This window comes from Heterocephalus glaber, unplaced genomic scaffold (genome assembly GCF_053883595.1).
Source record: "Heterocephalus glaber isolate CG9 unplaced genomic scaffold, H.glaber_assembly_v1.0 deba00001481, whole genome shotgun sequence".
NCBI lineage: Eukaryota > Metazoa > Chordata > Mammalia > Rodentia > Bathyergidae > Heterocephalus > Heterocephalus glaber.
The window spans coordinates 6,769,692-6,789,105 of NW_028258317.1; the positions used below are offsets into that span (position 1 = coordinate 6,769,692).

At 35.8% G+C, this 19,414-nt stretch overlaps 1 protein-coding gene across 1 annotated transcript; it reads right to left on the bottom strand.

The window, feature by feature from the left end:
- Nucleotides 1–276: 276 nt before the first annotated feature.
- On the bottom strand, nucleotides 277–14,549 carry Nipsnap3a (nipsnap homolog 3A). Its single transcript, XM_004848194.4, has 6 exons — nucleotides 14,287–14,549; nucleotides 11,164–11,374; nucleotides 9,542–9,700; nucleotides 7,773–7,922; nucleotides 1,261–1,347; nucleotides 277–1,172 (listed from the first exon to the last, which is right to left on the bottom strand). Exons 1-6 carry the CDS (start codon nucleotides 14,344–14,346, stop codon nucleotides 1,096–1,098), a joined length of 744 nt encoding a protein of 247 aa, XP_004848251.1. The 5' UTR covers nucleotides 14,347–14,549; the 3' UTR covers nucleotides 277–1,095.
- Between the last annotated feature and the right edge of the window lie 4,865 nt (nucleotides 14,550–19,414).

Here is a 19,414-nt window from a genome sequence, read left to right on the forward strand (position 1 = left end):
ATACATTAAAATGTAAAATAGTATAGGTGTAAATACAGTCTATCAAGAGATCTTGGAAATACAGAATCTCTTTTAAGTTCGAAGCAAAAGCTGCGTGTTGCAAAACCCTACCACATTAAGGTATGACTAAAGAAACTCTGATTCTGGGTTTTATAAGCATGCTATTTTCTTAATGTAACAATATTTATAATAAAGATAGTAAATTACTACTGTCTTATTACATTACAGCAATAGTTCCTGAGAAGATGATGAAAATATAGAAGTCAGGAACAGGAATTAGAATGTACAGGTAGGCTTTTATTAGGAGAGATTTCCATATCCATAAAGGTATCATTAAACCAAGAATCCAAAATGAAGGAAATATTAATACAATTAGTTATAAATGAAGATATTTCAGCATATAAACCAAAGTCTTCAAAGATTTATAGTACTGGGACCTAGTAACATTATTTTCCAATTAATGAGAAAACTATAATTTAAAATATAAATGATAATATATTTTTATATAGCAAAGAGATATGTCTAATGTTTTCATGAATTCCATTTGATACTATAAAATATACTTTACAGGGCAAAAAAAATTAAAAAAAATAACCTTAGGAAAACAGATATGATGTAAAGATTGATAATGTATATTAGTAATTTAAATATATGGTCACAAGCAAGAAAATGTGACCTTATCATTTGAATAAAAGTTTATTAAAATACAGAAGAGATATTCTGAAACAAATGAAAAATCAAGAACTTAATACAGTGACAAGTACCTTTATAAAATAAGATGCAAAATGAAGTAATAATTATAAATGAAGACATTTCTACATGTAAACCAGAGTCTTCAAAGATTTTTCATATTAGGACCTAATAAAATTATTTTCCAATTGATAGATATTTTCAACATATGACAGTACTGAAATACCAAGGGGCAAATGAACTGAAATAAGGGTGACAAATGATAGGCGTGGCTTTAAAAAATGTGAAGAACTTACCACCTTCTTCAAAGAAAAAAGAATAATTCTCTTGGGAGAATTTAAGCACCATTGGAAGACACATCTTATAATACCAGTTAATGAAATACTTGATATTTTCAGTACCAAACTACTTCAATGGTGAAAATGATGTAGGAATCAGAAGTATATTCTGCTGAGATTCCAGGTAGTTGACACTTTCCCGAACTGGAAAAACATTTCATAAGGTATATAAAGTAATTGACTGAATCAAATTTTGTTCTAAAAATAATCTATGATTAGTGAAACAGCTTACCAGCTGCCACAACTCTGGGATCCTCATGAGATTCATGTCTGCCAGCTGCACGACTGTCAGCACTCTCATGCCACCAAAGAACATGAACTGTAGAAATAAACTAAAAATTATTTCTACAGAATATGGCATTAACAAATAAGAAGTACAGAAAAATGAGTACAAAATGTCATATTTTAAAAATTAAGATGGTCCAAAAAGGTATAGCTAAATATTTCAGTGATAAGATTTCAGAAGAGTAAGAGACTTGGGAAAGAAATTTATAAATTATTCAAACTGGTTTTACAGATGAAGAAACACATAAAGCCAGAGAAGGGAAGTAAAGTAAGACAGCTAAAGGCACATTGAGACAAGACCAAGTTTCATGTTTCCTGTATTTTATTTTAAAAAAGTGACATTATAAAAAATTGTGTTTACTATAGAAAAATTATATGAAACAAAGAAGTAAAAAGTAGCACAATGTTAACTGCCCAGAGAAAATCTTTCAATATTTAAAAATACAAGTAAAACAAAATTAGGGTCTTATGGTATATTATGCTTAGCAACAGATTCTTCAAAATTAACATTATCTTCTATTACAATAATGTTCATTTTTATGACAATATGAATTCCTCCTTACAGATGTAGTAACATTTATGTTAACCCTTATCACTGACTATTTAGATTACTTCCAATATGTCAGTATTCTATAAAATACTGGAATAGATATTTTCTTTGTAAAAGTATAATTACTTATACTTTTTTAATAATTGCAATGTAATGCAAGTTAGATGTACAAAAAAATGCACATGAAAACAAAGAGAAATCAGTAATTATTTTTATAAAATTCAGAAATAATCACTTTTATATTTGATATAGTATGTAACTTTATATATACTTATACAAACACAAACTTTATAAAGCATGTTTGTGTTTGTATGAGTATATATATATGTTTGTATCTGTATATATACATTATATGGTTTATATATATATTTTATAAATATATGATATAGATGAAGTATGTTTCTGTATTACATGTGCATTATAGTATAAAAACTATACCACATTGTTTCCGATGTTTCCTTAATGTAAAAGTTAATGACATACACTTCAAGTACATCTGCATGAATATCTGTAATAATAATATTGATGACAATTACTACTGACATGTAATGGGTGATTGGCAGGCCTTATTTTAAACATTTTTATGTATTAATTCATTTAGCTCTTATAATAATCTAAGTGGTAGGTTATTCTGTTATCATTTTATGGATGAGGGAACTAAGGCACAGTGAAGTTAACTTACAAAAGGTCACAAAGTTACTAAGGAGTGGAGCCTGGTATTCATATCTAGGCCCTTTGGATCAGTTTATTTATTTAACAAAAGAAAAAACTTAAATTGAGAGAACCATATACTTTGTCTGTCATATATATATATATATATATATATATATATATTGCATATATGTTTAATAAATGTACAACCTATATGTTATAAACTGTCTTCCAGAAATAAATGTAATGACATACTCAGCATATTACCATTCTGCTACTATCCTGAGATTAATTTTAAGATTAAAAATGTATGCATACATAGTTTCATTTTTTTCTACAAAAGTTATACATATCTAGTACATAAAATTAAGAGACTTTAAAAAATCTTTAATGTCATTATTCAAATAGGACTTTATATACTGTACTTTCAAATTTCTTTCCAGTATAACTAATAATACCTGTATATTGTCTAGGAGTAATACTGCCAAAGGTAGGAAAAAGAATATATTTGTTTATATGGCCAAAGTTGTGGATGAAAGATTAATATAAATCCCACATAGGACATGAGTTCTTATTGTTTCCTGACCTATCTGTATTAGTTAGCTTTCTTGTTGCTGTGACAAATACCTGACACCCACAGCTTAACCACTTACCTGTCCAAGTATTTAAATATGGGATGACCAAAAATTACACATTTTTTCATTAATTTTTATAAGACAATGTAATAGGAAATATAAAAATGACAATTTTATCAAGTTCATTCAATAATTTTTCTGCATATGTTATATCTTAAAACAGTCAATACACAATGCAACGTTACAATCTGGAGAGTAGTATCTAGTCTCTTTCCAAATTCTTTTTACATTATTGTCGTCTTTGAACAACACATTTTACACTGTTGTGTTGATATAATTTAAAAACATGTCTATCCACTAAATGTAATGATAAGGACATTGATGACATGTGTCCTGGTTGGCGTTTCACTATCCTGTAGTTTTTCAATTATTTGGTCTGTTAGACCTAATCTAAATTGTAAATGATTTTTTGAACCCCCTTGTTTTCAATAGCAAGTGAGCCCCATACTGTTAAGTCCGGAATATGCATACTATTTTACAGTAATATTTTTTTCCTCACTTTTTGGTTACAGGATAGCTTGTTAGATGTTGGTCAAATCTGTCAGCATCACTCACAGAATTATTATAATCATCGATCACTATTGGAATTGTTTTAGTTTTGTTTCTTCTTTTAAGTTCTATCATTCCTGTATTATGAATAGTTGACAATAAGGAGATGTCTTTTTTGTCTTTCCATTTCATAACAGACTTTTCCTCTCATGCTAACATTTCTCACTTTCTCAGTTTTTTCTTTTGCATATCTTTTGGCACTTCCTTCCTATTCAGTACCAGTGTCCCAAATATGTCCCTTTTGTATGGTAAAAGAATACCACTGAATTTTGGAGAAGTGTAAAAATTATATCTGATGTACTTACAATAAGAGTTTTTATAGGTTGTAGCACAAACTTATTTTTCACAAATAAAATACACACTAATAATTGAAAATAATGAGAACTTCTTAGATTTCATTAGAAACAAATATCAAGGCAAATACAATGTGCTAAATAAAAAAGTATGCAAAAAATAGTTGATATAAAATAACATGTACATGTGTATCTCCTGGAAACAAGAATTGACTGGTTGAAATAACACCTGCCCTAGTGATAATCTAGATAGTCAGTACATAAACAAGTGTGCTGCCTGAGTGATATTCAGTGTAAACTATTAAGTGGCTAAAGGAGAAGAGGTTTATCTGACTCATGGTTTCAGAGGATTCAGTCAGCTGGCCCCAAGACAGAAACATCATAGTGGAAAGGTATGGTAGAGCAAAGCTGCTTAGTTCATGGTAGTTGGAGAGTAGAGGAGAGGAATAGTGCCAGAGAGGAAGGGGCCAGGGAACCAGATACAGACCCTCAAGGTAATACTTCCATGACCTACCCAGACACAACCATAAGTGTGTTTTACAAATCCACTAGGTGGTTCCTAGCCAATCAAATTGTCAATTAAGCTAAACTGTCACATTCCACCTTTTGTTAGCTTGATATCCAAACACATCTCCTTAAATGATACTTAATCTCCACATAAATGCAAAGTTATAATCTGATTAGCATGATACAACTATCCCACGTACAGCAGAAAATGCACTAATGGCCTCCCCAATGTCTCAACAGATCCAACATTACTTAAAAGTCTAAGTCCACATTCTTCTCTGAGACTCAAGGCAAACTCTTAGCTGTAAACCCTTAAAAATTAAAAAGCAAGTTACATAATCCCAATATACAATGGTGTATTGGGTAAACATTCCCATTTCAAAAATGAATAGGGGATGGAAAATAATAGGACCAAAAAAAGACCTAAATCCAGTAGCACAGACATTAAGTCCTGGAGCTCCAAGTCTGGCATGTTTCAGAGGGCTTGGGTGGCTTCACCCCTATATGCTTGTTGGTTGTAATCAATATGGCCTCTCTTAGGGATTTGCTTGAAGCCTGAGGCTTTCCTCAGCAGATGTTCCACATTTCTGACATCTCTGAATTCTGGGGTTCTCCACTGAACTTTCAGCTTTATTCTCACAGCTTTACTTACCTACCTCTCAGGGGCACATTGCCTGGCCTCCCAGACTTTCCACTGAAATCTAGGCAGAAATCTTCATAATCCCACAACCCTTGCATTCTACATGCCTGCAAAACCAGTATCCCATGAATAACATCAAGGTCTGTCACCAAATTAAAGCAGTATCCAGGGCCCCATAGGCCATGGCTACTTCACTCTCTTAATGCCTAATGGCTAAGAATGGAGTAATTAATACCAGGGAAACAATTCGCTAGACAGCATTTCTCGAGCAAGGGTTCTAGGGGCTCCCTTCTCAAATGAAAGGTTTATACTTTGCAACCTTGAGTCTGTGAAGGATAAAGTCTTGCTGATGCCTGAAATGCCTTCAATGCATATTTCTTTTTGTCCCTGTTCAGAGGTTGGTTTCTTTTTAATGGTTCCAATTTCTTCAACAGTCATACCTTCTTTGGTCCTAACTTCACATGTGGATTTTCAAGTCAAAATTTAAGTTTTTCATATATTTTTGCTCTACTTTTTGCTCCTGAGCTTCACTATAAAACTGGCTAAAAGCAGCTAGTACCTATGCCACAGCCTGAATACTGGGCTGACTTGAAATATCCTTCACTAGATCAGTAAGTCTACAGCTCTTAAATTCTGCCTTCTGCAAAGTCTCAGAACATGGGCAAAATGTAGTGAAGTCCCTTGTCAGAATGTAACACAAATGGACTCTAGTACAGTTCTCAAATGAGTCCTCACCTGAAACCTCATGAGCCTGGCCTTTACTATTTGCATTTCTGTCGGCATTCTGGTTAGCAGGAATTAGCATGCTTAGTTCTTGGTGGCTAGAAAGTAGAGCAGGGGAAAAGCATCAGAAAGGAAGGGGCCAGGGACCACAAATAGATCTCAAGGTGACACCTCTATGACTTAACTAGACATAATGATAAATGTGTTTTACTAATCCCCTTGGTACCCAAGCCAATCAAGTTGACCATTAAGCATAACTGTCACATTGTCTATCATTATATCCATATAAATGTGTCTGTAATAAGTCAAAAAATGACATCTCATTACTGTTTTAATCTTCATCTTCTAATATATTTGGTAGTCATATGTGTGTTTGCCTTTATGTAAATATTTTTTTCTTTTTTCTTTTCAATTTTATTTATGGTGATTTGTAACATGCAGGAAATTTGAACTTTTGTATATCAAAGTCATGAGTTGATTTTTTTTCTTCATGACTTCATTTTCTTTTTGATATAGAAATACAGTCCCCAGCCATATTATTAAAGAAATTCATCTACATTTTGTTTTTGCAATTCTATAAATTAAAAACTTTTCATTGAAATCTGTAATCATCTTGATTTTATTTTAGCATATGAGATAATTTTTATAGTAATATTTCTCCTTTACATGTTTTCCAAAATAAAAGTACATGTATTTTTATATATTCTGGCTACTCTTTTATGATAGACAGGTTGAGCATCCCTATTCTAGAAATCCCTTGCATTTCAGATAATGGATACTCAACTATATTTCTAGAAGATGAATTTCTGTGTAAAGGAGAGGAGCTCAGGACTGACTATGTTAGATTTGAGATGTTCATTGGATATAAAATAGAGATTTTAGGATGCTAACAGGATATTATGTATTTTTCTAAATATTTATTAGCTATTTTTAATCATTTATTCTTTCAGATAAAATACAAATATTTTTCAGAATTTGTCACAAAAAAGTGTTTGGAAATTCTACTTGTAATATATTTTAACTTAAGTTAAATACTCTAAGTTTTATTAAATATATATAAATTACTTATATATGTATATACTATATATTTACACAGTGGAATATGAGTAAATTTTTATAGGAAAGGGCTTTAATATGTATAAAAATATATATTACATTTTTCCTGAGAAATAATATCCCTACTCCAAATAGTTATTTTAAAAAAATTAACAAATACATTCAGAGGGAAAAAAGATGATAAAAGGAATAGATTCTTTTCTGAGGTTCTTTCAGTTATTCAGATTTAATCATTTTGATGTATTAAGGGAAATAGCAATCTACCATATGAAAAAGGCTTCATAGTATTAACATTCTGTTATAGTTTAAATCTGAAATGCCTCCCAAAGGCTCATGTGTTGAAAGCTCGGTCTCCAACTGGTGGTGCTACTGGAAATGGTGGAAACTCTAGGAGGTAGGTATTGGAGGGAGGAGGTTACTGGGGATGTGCCTTTGAAGGGTATATTTTATTTCTGGTCCTTTATTCTTTTTCTTCTTCCTGACTGTCATGGGGTAAAGAAGCTTTCCTCCACCATGCCCATCCACCATAATGTTACTGCCTTGCCACAGGCCTAAAAGAAATAGAGCCAGCTGATCATGGACTGAAACCTCTAAGACCATGAACCAGGTTGGTTCTTCAGGTTGGTTTTCTCAGTGATTTTATCACAGCAACAGAAAGTTGACTAACGCACATTCTAAATTAATAAGACGTAACACAGGTTTTCCTTGACCCTTAAAAATTACAAAACTAAAAGTCTGGTAATAAAAAATAAAATATACACTATAATGAGGAGAGAGAAACTTATCCAAGGAATTTACCAGTAGATTACCAATACACACTGAAATTTCATAGAAGAAATGAATAAGTAAGTGTACCTCTGTTGAGTGCTCCATATTCTGTGTGGAAAACACCAACTAGTTTTGTGTAGCCTCGATTGACATGGGTATGAACTGCTTTTTTAAATACATCACCCCACAAAGCTGGACCACCAGGTTTCATCTGAAAAGTAGCCAGTTCATAGACACCTAGAACAGGGAGACAAATAATTAGAGAAGATATTCAAGCAATTTCTGATCACGGTTGTCTTGAGTGGAAGACTAATCTATACAGATGTGGAAGATCATATTTAGATAGACATATTGATTATATTTGCACTATTTTTGTTAGCATATATATTTAGAAAACTTTTGCCCTTGTTTAAGAGCTATTAAACTTTACAGATGACAAAAAGGTCTGAAAACTATATACATATAAGCTATTAGCTAAAGTGTTTTTATCTAAAAATTTGTTAATAAAACAAATATGGAAAATTTGTAATGAAATAGGATTTTTGAGCTAAGTCTATACTTTTAGAAATGAAATGAATAAAATAATTTTTTAGGAGCCAGGGGATATAGTTCAGTGGTAGAGTACTTGCCTAACGTGTGAGGCCTTGGTTTGGTCTCTATCACCATAAATAAATGAATAAATCTAATCTTCAATTTTATTCTTCTGCCCAATTTTTACCATTCCTTTCTTTGTATAAATTTCCCCTTAATTTTCCAATTCTAATAGGAAGAATAAGGAAAAAATGAAACTGAAGTGATGCCTGTAAGTTTTAAAACACAACCCTAAAGAAATGGTCTTGTTAGCCCTAAAAATCCAAGTACATACCTGTAATTTATTTTATCTTCTGAATAGATGGATAGGGCCAGGAGGGAGAAAGAAACTAGAGGACAAATAGATATGAGAGGTAAACATGCAAAGGTTATCAAGAATCATGAATGATAGATAATACAGGAAGAGAACCAACATTAGACACTGAGAAGCCAACTATTTTACTTAGATACTCCTGAGAGATGAAGGGAGATCTAAGCTGACAGAATCCAATAAGACTTCAAATTTCTTTGTAGTGTAATTCAAAAGTACAGTACAAAGTTCATAATAGGGGAAATAAAATAAATTTAAATTAGTTTATAGTTTTTAAATCTGACTTTTGTTTAATATGGGATTGAGGTAATAGTTTAAATCAGCAAGAAATGAAATCAATAAGACATGCCTTAAAGAATTATTTTCATTTTCTTTTTTTGGGTACCGGGGATTGAACTCGGGTTCTTGCGCTTGCACAGCAGGCGGTGAAACCACTGAGCTAAATCCCCGGCCCAAGAATTACTTTTAAACAGAAGCAAGAAAGAGGAAGAAACAAAAGTCAGAGTACAGTAACACAGCTTGGTAGTTTTCAAATAATTCTCCCTAAAACTCAATTTTATAAGTAAAGATACATTTCATGATTTTGGATTAGTTACAATTTGTGGAAAATATTTAAAAGTTGATACTATTTTAAAATTATGACAATTTCATACACTATCCCTTACATAGCCACACAAAGAACTTGCCCTTATTGTGCAATTTTCAACCTTAACTGAACACACAGACTTTTTCCATACATAGATTCATTTTGCAATCTGTAAAAACTCAATTTGGAAAAATTCTTAATTCTCTCATCTTTTCAAAGTAAACTAAGAGCTTCAATTTAATTTACAATATGCTGCTATAAAAAACAAGAATAATTTTATTTTTTCCAGTATTACTTTGATTTTTATTACTTGAGATTTTTAGTATATTTTATTCATTAAAACTCATGCGTCTGCAAAGGAAGACCTACCTTCTTTCGCAGGCCTTTCTATTTTGCACCATGGGACCAGATAAGTAATCTCACTCTCTTGTTTATCAATGAGAACCAAATTTGGAATGAGGAACTGTTCTTGCCATTCCTTATCTTTGGCCAGTGCTTTCCGGACTGCAGTTCGATGAGCAAAATTATCTATGGGAGAAAGAATTAAGAAAAGTGAAAAAAAAAAGTTAACATGAAATTCCCTGTATTTCTTTGGATTTCATTTAAATCAGCAAACATTCATCCATAGCACATTAGAACACTGTGTTATGTCCTAGGAGACTCCAACATGAAGAAATTTGACATATACCCTAAGTTGCTCATGATCTTAAGGGGAACAGAAATGCAAATGACTATTGTAACATCTTAGAATGGGCTTTGTAGGTTCTACTACTTTATAGGTAGCTGTGTGAATTAGGTTATTGTACCTTTCTGTCTCAGGTTCTTATTCTGTGAAATAGATACTACCACATAGGCCTCCAAGGTTACTGTGAGGATTAAGTAAATTAATACATGAAAAAAGCTTAAAAGCGTTGGGCACCTAGTTAATACTCATTGTATGCAGATTATTCATAACTCAACTGAGGTAGTTAACTGATAGTACCAGTTTATAGGAAGACTATTTACTTCAGTAGTGATAGGTGGTCAAGGTACACCTTGAATAAATATTAACATAAATGAAATTAAAACATATTTGGTAAAACTCTTCTTTGAAAACATAACTTTCAAAAGAAATAATGTTGATTCTCTTACCTATTGTCACCCATTCTTTTTCCCTGGTGTTTATTTTCTTCTTTCTAAATTACCCAAAAGGGTATGTACATTTACCAACATAACAACCTAGTACCATACTGTTAGAATCTCATGAAGGTAATAGTAAAAAGTTTTATTAATGGTAAAAAGTTTAGACCAAACACTATATGAAATCAAGTGCTGATGTAGCCTATTAAGGCTGGACAATGGAGTAAAAAACATTCTGTGGATTCTTGTAATTTATTATATTTCCTCAGGCGTAGGTCAGCTTCAATATACAAAGAACTCTCTCTTTACCTCCCAAGAGCAGTATCACAGGGAATTCAGTGAAACGCTAGTGCACAGAATTGAAACAAAAGTGGTCTCTAAACATAACAGAACTACTGACCCCCAGTGTTGAACGAGGCTTAAAAATTGTGAGTCCCTCTCAACCTCCATTTACCTAGAGCCCTTAAATGTTTGAATTAAGATGCTGATATGTAGCCCAAACTTTGTTAATAAGAAAAGATACTTTATTTTGTAATCTTAACCCATTCGGGCTTTCATAAGCACTATTTAAAATTTTTCATAAATCATCTTTCCAATAAACAATTAAAATTTTTTTTGAGAATTAGTCTAGTTCACAATTATGTAATTTGATGCATGAGAATTCATATTTCTCAGTTATGATAATTTAACACTTTGGGAGTTTTAGATGTGGGCCACTGGAAAGAATAAGCACTGAACTTGTTTTTTGGTATTATATTTCAAAAAATGTTTTATTTACTCTGTATATATCTATAGTAATATAAATGCAAAAGTCTCATGTAACTAACAAAATGAGAATCTCAACTGAACACTTAAATCTGAAAGACTCATACCGTATTTCCAAATATGAAATACTTTATTCATTCTGCCTCCAAATTCTACGCTCCAATATCCAACCAATTCAGAGTGAGCTGTCTGAAGATGAACATTTTTCTTAAAATTTTCCAGGAACTCAATCATTTTTGAGGGTTTAAGATAATAGGTACAAAATTCATAGAGTGTTCCATCCTTTTGTCTGGGCCCTGTAGCAAAAGATGAGCACACCTGAAGAAAGATAAGGCAAATTTAAATATTGAGGGTAAGATGGGACTTACTGTTATGTTACAGCAAGATCTGAGTCTGGAAACAAGTGGCACTCAGTAGATGCATACTTTGTTTTTCTCCTGTCAGTGCTCCACAAAATTGTGTTTATATAGTGATATCAATGAAAGTAATTATTTTTAAACATGTTGATTGCACAATTACTGTTTCCTAACATGTAGTTCACCTTTATCCAGTTTTTCATGAGAATTTGCTCAAAAGAAACCACTGTATCAACTCTAGTACAATCTGGATTCACATAAATGTACTGAGTTTTTCCTTATTAGGCAGTATTTCATCTTTAGTCAATAATAAGTGTTACCATTACACATTTAGAAGAATTATACCATATGCATGTCTTCTGGCAAGTAGAATAAAAATAGGTTCACGAGCAGAAAATTCTTAAGTTCTTAGAAAATGTTAATTGATATTCAGGTCATAGTATTTCCTATAGTCAGTGAAGTGAATCGCTGGTTAAAAATAGGACTGGGATGTAAATAATGCGTTAGGATGCTTTATGCTCTGCTTTTTAGTATAATGATGGATTGTATAAATGCTGGAAAAGGAAAATTCAGTCAGAATTATCTGAATCATTATTAATTTCTTTTTTTTTGCTTAAATTCTTTTATTGGTACATTTTAGGTATATAATACATTTACATTTATCATTGGGTGCTTGTACCTGTACGTGATGTATCTTGGTTCTTATTTTTTCCCCATTACCTGTGCGCCCTTCACTCCCTCCACCCTTCCCTATTTACATAGACTTCATTTCCATTTTTTTCTTTTCTCATAATTTTTCCTTTCCATTCTTTCCTTTCCCCATCTCCTCCCACCACCCCTACCCCTTTAGATCTTTTCCTATTTCAAAGTATCAATTATTCATTATTAATCCTTTTACTCCTTATTTACACTTTCAGTTTCTCACACATGTGTGTCCTATTTATTTCACTTAAGAGTATGGCCTCAATATGCATCCATGTAGCTATAAATGACTCTAGTTTCTTGTTCTTTATGGCTGAGTAGTACTCCATTTTATTAAAAAAACACATCTTCTTTATCCAGTTTCCAGTTGATGGGCACTTGGGCTGTTTCTGAGCTTTAGCTATTACAAACTGTGCTGCTATAAACATGGGTGCACATATATCTCTGTGGTATGTGAATCATTATTAATTTCTAATGAAAGATGCCATATGAAGGGCATTTAATGCATCTGATTGTACTGAGTTCATGGAAATATCCTATATGAACCATTAGCTCTTTTTTTATTAGTCATATGCTCACTATGTAAATTTCTAATTCTTGCTCTGAGTTTAAATTTAACTTTCATGAGGAAACACCTTGCCAGAAATTATCCTCTGTGTGTCTGTGTATAGAAATGCATGTATACACAACACACTCATATGGCATTCTAGTTTACAAATCCATCTTAACTTTACAGTAGTTAGCATGTGCCCATTTACCTGAAGCTAATTATACCAGGAAAATTTGTTAGAGCAGATGTTACCTCCAGTGCTATGGACAAATTAAGAGTTTATACTGACCACCTGGTGTGTCTAGACAGAAAGCAATAGGCTTTTTCTTAGGATACATTTTATTTAAGAAGACTACATGCTCTTTAACTGTATGTCTTATTGTCCAAATGACTAAGCTAGCCATAAAACAAATGCAGCTGCTCTGTGTTTGGTGGATACTCTTTTTGTGCATTTTAACCAAACTCTAATAATAGAATGTTAGTAGAACAAACAACTTCCTAAGATATATAGTTTTAAAATATTGTAAGTAAAATGTATCAGAAAAAGGGGCCAATGGGGCATTTATAGCAATCCTTTTAGGTTGATCCCAGGGCCTTGTATTTGGAGGATGAAAGACACTTAATTGAAAGAAAAAAAAGACAATACAGAAGGGAACCTGAAGTTTAAGAAGGAAGTGTGTGTGGGGGGGTGAAATCATCCGTTACTTGATGCTGCCTTATCTCCAAGTTAGGACTCATTCTCGCCAGCAATGCCTAACAATTCACTTAGAGAACCCTGGTGGAGATGTGAAAGCTCAGAGGTTCAGTGACAAGTTGTATGGAAATCATCCTTGGCCCTGCCTATCCAGAGAGAGAATCAGAAAGACAAAGCCGCACCATCTGGGCGCGTGGCCTGTGGCCTTTAAGGGCCTTCTTCAGTCTTCTGCAGAAGGTCTCCCTCTAGAGATTAGCCCCCTTGGTAACTTGCCCGTTGGGAAAGGAGTAAAAGCCTAAACATAGAAAGGAAAAATAATTTCAGGGTGTAGACGATACGGGTAAGCCAAAGCGCGAGAGTTAACGGCTGGATCACGGGGCCCATTTTGTAAATTTCTCATCCTAGGCTGAGTTTTTTGGGCCGAGTCCTCCCGCTCCGGAACCTGGGCCGCCTCTTGCAGTTTCTCCACAAAATGCTCCGTTGCGCCTTTGACTTAGAAGGGGAAGGCAGATTTGGTCGCTAGCGGGTGGTGGACCAGACTCCATCTATCTTCTATGAGATGTGCGGCGGCTCAAAAACCCAAATCAATAGGAAGCGCGACAGCGCCAGGACCCGGAGAGTACGTGACAGTCGCTCCCGGAGCCGCAGCCCCATGGTGCCAGCGACAAACGCAAGAGCTGACGCTCGGCCAGGCCCCCGGGACAGAAAGGCCCCAGGCCACGGTGCCCAGGAGGAGACCGGGAGGTGACCCCCGCCGAAAGGGTTTCCTAGCAGTCCCCAATCCCTCACGCACGGCCCTGCCGCGGAGCTCCCGGTTCGCGCCGGAACCAGAGCTGCGGGTCTCGGCGCTGTACGCGAGACCGCGGAAAGGAAGTGTGCGCCCCCCGGCCCCACCCAGGCTGCTTGGGCGCGTCCCCGCCTCCGGTACCTGAGGCGCGCGCGCCCGTGGGGCCAGCGCCCAGGTCAGGCCGCTTCGGAAGGCAAGCATGGCGCAGCTCCGAGCGCTGAGGCCGGCGGGGTCCTGAGAGAGGCTCCTCTAGCAGCTTCCAGACTGGACAGGCTAGGGGAAGGAACAGTGGGCGGGGCACGCAGGGGCGGGGCTTGGCAGGTTGCCTCCGCCCCCCAGGAGGCTTGGTCAGCCGGAGTCTGTGATGTCGGCGCTGACCGTTCGGTTCCCAGTGAGCACTGTGTAGAATTCCCGTGTTCCGTGCGGAAGTGTGCAGGAAGGGCGGGTGTGGGGAGGCGGGATGTGTAATGCTTTGCATCTGAAATCATGAGATTGAAATCAGCTAGTTCTGTAAGACTTAAAACAGCAGACCCCCTGATGTAGTTCTTGTCAGATTGTTCCCAGAATGACTGGGCATGTTTGTCATGTTTTGTGAATTTTCAGTCAGAGTATCTATTAACTTGTGGGATGTGGATTCTGATCTCTTCATAATACTGTTCCAAAATAAACTTCTCTGTTTGAATCTTTTAATGTTCACATTAGATAATTGATTATTAATGTATGTTAATCTATACTATATTAATGTTTACATTATTCTTGCTAATAGTTGAGTTATTGTACACACTGAAGTAACATTGGGACTAGGGAATTATTACAAGCATTACCTGTATTACTTGTGTCTGTATCAGTTGTACTTTGTGAAAGTATTTTAAATCATTTGTTCAGATAAAGTCTTTTTAAATGACTAATTCTGGAGGAAGTGCCTTAGATTTTTCAGAAGAGACATATCCATTGATAACCAAGCAAGACTAAAAGTATCTCTTGTGTCTACTGGATCTATAGCATTAAATATTTTCTCTTAGACATTTTTCATATTAGAGTTAACGATTCATTTAATCATTCAATCCATAGTTATTAAATTTCTTCTATGCTCCATGTACTTTTCTAGAAATTTGAATATAGATGTGAACAAAAAGTATAGCTCCTTTCCGCTTGGAAGTTACAGTGGGCACAATACACATAAATTGTGAGAAAAACTATCAGCCCTCTATATCTGCAAGTCCAGTCTCTGCAGATTCAACTAAGTGTGGAAGGAAAATATTAGGGTGTTATAACTTGTAGCTAGATGTACTCCCAATGTCTCATGTGGCCAAAGGTGGAGCTTTTTTGGAGGTGGCTGAATATAGAGTGTGTGATTGATTCATGGTACAATGCTAGGATTCAGGGTGTTGGAATTAAGGGTGAGTGATTGCTGAATTGGTCCATTGATTGGTTTAGCACCACCTTGATCCTGGTAGCCTGGATACAATCAATATAAGGAACAGTAAGGCTTGTCTCTTTCTCTTGTTTTTGCAACTTTATGAGCACCATGACTTGTTCTCCTCTGTGATGCTCCTATGCCATGTGCCACTCTGCCTTGGAGCCAGCCAACTATGGACTGAAACCTTTACGAACTATAAGCCAAATAAACCTTTCCTCTCTTAACTCGTGAATGTTGGGTATTTTGTCTCAGCAATGAGAGAAAAGTAATTAAGACAAAATTTGATACCAGAAGTGGGGTCATTGCTGTGACATTACCTGACCATGTAGCTCAAGACCTTAAAGAATTGGCTTGTGGGACAGGGAAAAGTTTGGAGATGCTGGGTAAAAAAGCAGAGCTGGAATGCCTTAGGGTATACTGTATGGGAGATTCTGGTCAGAGCTCAGAAGAAGATAAAGACCAGGCTCAGGAAGTTTCTACTGGGCAGGAGGACTGCATTGGCTGTTGGACTCCAGATGATTTGTGTTATGCCTTGGCAGAAGTTTGTTTGCATTTTGCTTGTGACCAGAGACTTTGCCTGAGATTAAGGGTGGTAGACTAATTAATCTGGCAGAAGAAATCTCTAGGCAGTCCAATGTTGAGGCCATGGCATAGCTGCTGTTGAGGGCTTTTAGCCAGATTTATGTTGAGAATCAAGAGCAAAGAGCCCAGCAGAATAATTTAAAATGCTTTGAGTTTGACCAGAAAGGAAACTCCAGTAAAGCTGTGGACTGCAAAGAAAGAGCAGAGGAGATCTTGATTGCTGAGAAGGAACAGGAGAGTAGAAAAATGGCCTTAGGGCAATCACCAGAAGCAGCAGGATTTCTCCCTTTGCAGCTTCAAAATTTCAAGAGTGAAAGACTTTGCTTTGAGAAGAGAACTCCAGAGCACTATGTTCTAGGATGGCAGCATCCTAGAAAATTTGTTCCTTGGGATTGGGTTCAGAGTACTCAGTGATCCAGGCACTTGACCCCTATAGGCAAAAGAGAAGGAAGCCTGGCTACTACTACAGCTGACAGCATACCTTGGCATCATCCATGTGGTGCTGGATTTAGGTACAAGTAGAATGCAGAAGTTGTAGGTTCAGGAAGGCTTCCACCCAGATTTCAGAAGAGGGCCTGGGAGGCCAGGCAGTGTGTCCCTGAAATGGCAGTGTGTGAAGCTGTGAGTGTGAAGCCAAAGGTTTTTTGGAGACCCCAAAAGTTTGGAGAAGCCAGGAACATGGATCCTTTGAAGAAAACTGCAAGGAGAGAGCAGAGCCAACCCCAGAGAGAAGCCATGGGAGCTACAACCACCCTCAGTGCCTTAGGGCAGGCCACCTAAACTCTTTGGAATTCACAACTTGCACTGATTGCTGGGGATGTTGAAAATGAAACTGTGGGATTTAATGTTTGCCTTGCTGGATTTTGGTCTTGCTTTGCTCCCATTCCTTTGTATACTCGTATTTGTACCTTTTGGAATGGAAATGCCTATCTTGTGCCATTGAATGTTGGAAGTGTTTACCTTTCTTTCCTTTTTTTTTTTTTTGTATTAAATTTTTTCATTGGTACATTGTAGGTATACAACACAGTTACATTTCTCATTGGGAACTGTACCTTTACATAATGCATCTTGGTTCTTATTTTTCCCCCATTCCTAGCCCTCCCTTCACGCCCTCCACCCCTCCCTATTTACAAAGACTTTATTTCCATTTTTTCCATTTCTCATCATTTTTCCTTTTCCTTCTTTCCTTTCCCCTGCCCCTCCCATTACCCCTACCCTTTTGGACCTTTTCTTCCTATTTTATATTATCAATTATTCATTCTAATCATTGGTACATTTTAGGTATACAATATAATGACATTCATCAGTGGAAATTTGCACCTTTACATAGTCTCTCTTGGTTCTTATTTTTCACCCTTGCCCAGCCCTCCCTTCAACCCCTCCAGGCCTCCCTATTTACAAAGATTTTGTTCCTATTTTTCCATTTTCTCATATTAATCCGAATCCCTTCTGTCCTTTCCCCTAGCCCTCCCACTTCCTTCTCCTTTGCCCCTTTTCTTCCTATTTCACATTACCTATTATACATTTAGTCCTTATTTACACTTTCAGTTTCTCACACCAGAGAAACTATTCGGTATTTACACGTGTGTCCTATTTATTTCACTTAAGAGTATCACCTCAATGTGCATCCACTTAGCTATAAATGTCTCTAATTTCTCATTTTTTATGGCTGAGTAGTACTCCATTTTATAAAAATACCACATTTTCTTTATCCAGTCTCCAGTTGACGGGCATTTGGGCTGTTTCCAAGTTTTAGCTATTACAAACTGTGCTGCTATGAACATGGATGCACATGTATCACTGTGGTATGATTCTTTTAATTCTTTGGGGAAGATCCCCAGTAGTGAAATAGTGGGGTCAAATGCGACTTCCAGTCCTAGTTCTTTGAGGTATCTCCATACTGATTTCCACAGTGGTTGCACCAGTCTACACTCCCACCAGCAGTGGAGCAGGGTTCCTCTTTCCCCACAGCCCCACCAGCATTTCTTATTGGTTGATTTCATGATAGCAGCCATTCTTTCTGGAGTGAGGTGGAATCTCAGTGTTGTTTTCATTTGCATCTCTCGAATGACCAGTGATGTTGAACACTTTTTCATGTATTTATTTGCTGTTTCTACTTCTTTGTCTGAGAAATGTCTGTTCATTTCAGATGTCCATTTTCGGATTGGGTCTTTAAATTTGGGAAGTCTGATCTTTTTAAGTTCTTTATACATTTGCCATAGTAGACCTTTGTCTGAGGAAAAGCAGGTGAAGATTTTTTCCCACATTGTAGGTTGTCTCTTCACACTGCTGGTGGTTTCTCTTGCTGTGCAGAAGCCTTTTAATAAGAAGAGATCCCATTTGTTGATTGTTTGTGCTAGTTCACGGGCAACTGAGGTTTTGTTCATAAAATCTTTTCCTACACCAATGTCTTCAAGGGTTCTACCTAACCTCTGTTCCAAGTGGTTCAGAGTTTCTATTTGAATATTTAGATCTTTAATCCATTTTGATTTTAGTTTAGTGTATGGTGAGAGATATAGGTCTAGTTTGAATCTTTGGCAAGTTGAAGCCCAATTTTTGCAGTACCATTTATTAAAGAGGCTATCTTTCCTCCAGTGAGGGTGTTTGGCTCCTTTGTCGAACATGAGATGGCTGAGTGTGTCTGGAGTTGTTTCTGCATCTTCTAATCTGTTCCACTGGTCCTCAAGTCTGTTTCTTTGCCAGTACCGTGCTGTTTTTATCACAGTAGCTTTGTAGTATAGTTGCAGGTTGGGGATTGTGATACCCCCTGCCACGTCTCTGTTACCTAGAATTGCTTTTGCTATTCTGGGTCTCTTCTTGTTCCAAATGAATTTTTGGATTGTTTTCTCAAGGTCTATGAAGTATGCTGCTGGGATCTCAATTGGAATTGCATTGAATCTATATAGCAGTTTTGGAAGTATGGCCATTTTCACTATATTAATCCTTCCTACCTAGGAGCAGGGGATGTCTGTCCATTTTCTGATATCATCTTCAATCTCTCTTCTCTGAGTGCCATAGTTTTCAGAGAAGAGGTCTTTGATTTCTTTCGTTAGGTTGATTCCTAGGTATTTCAGTGTTTTGGATGCTATTGTGAAAGGAATTATTTGCCCTATTTCTCTCTCAGTGAGTCTGTCATTGGTGTAGAGGAAAGCTATTGATTTTTGTGTGTTGACCTTGTAAGCAGCTACTTGACTGAATTTGGTTATTAAGTCTAGAAGACTTTTGGTGGAGTTTTTGGGTCTTCTATATAGAGTATCATGTCATCTG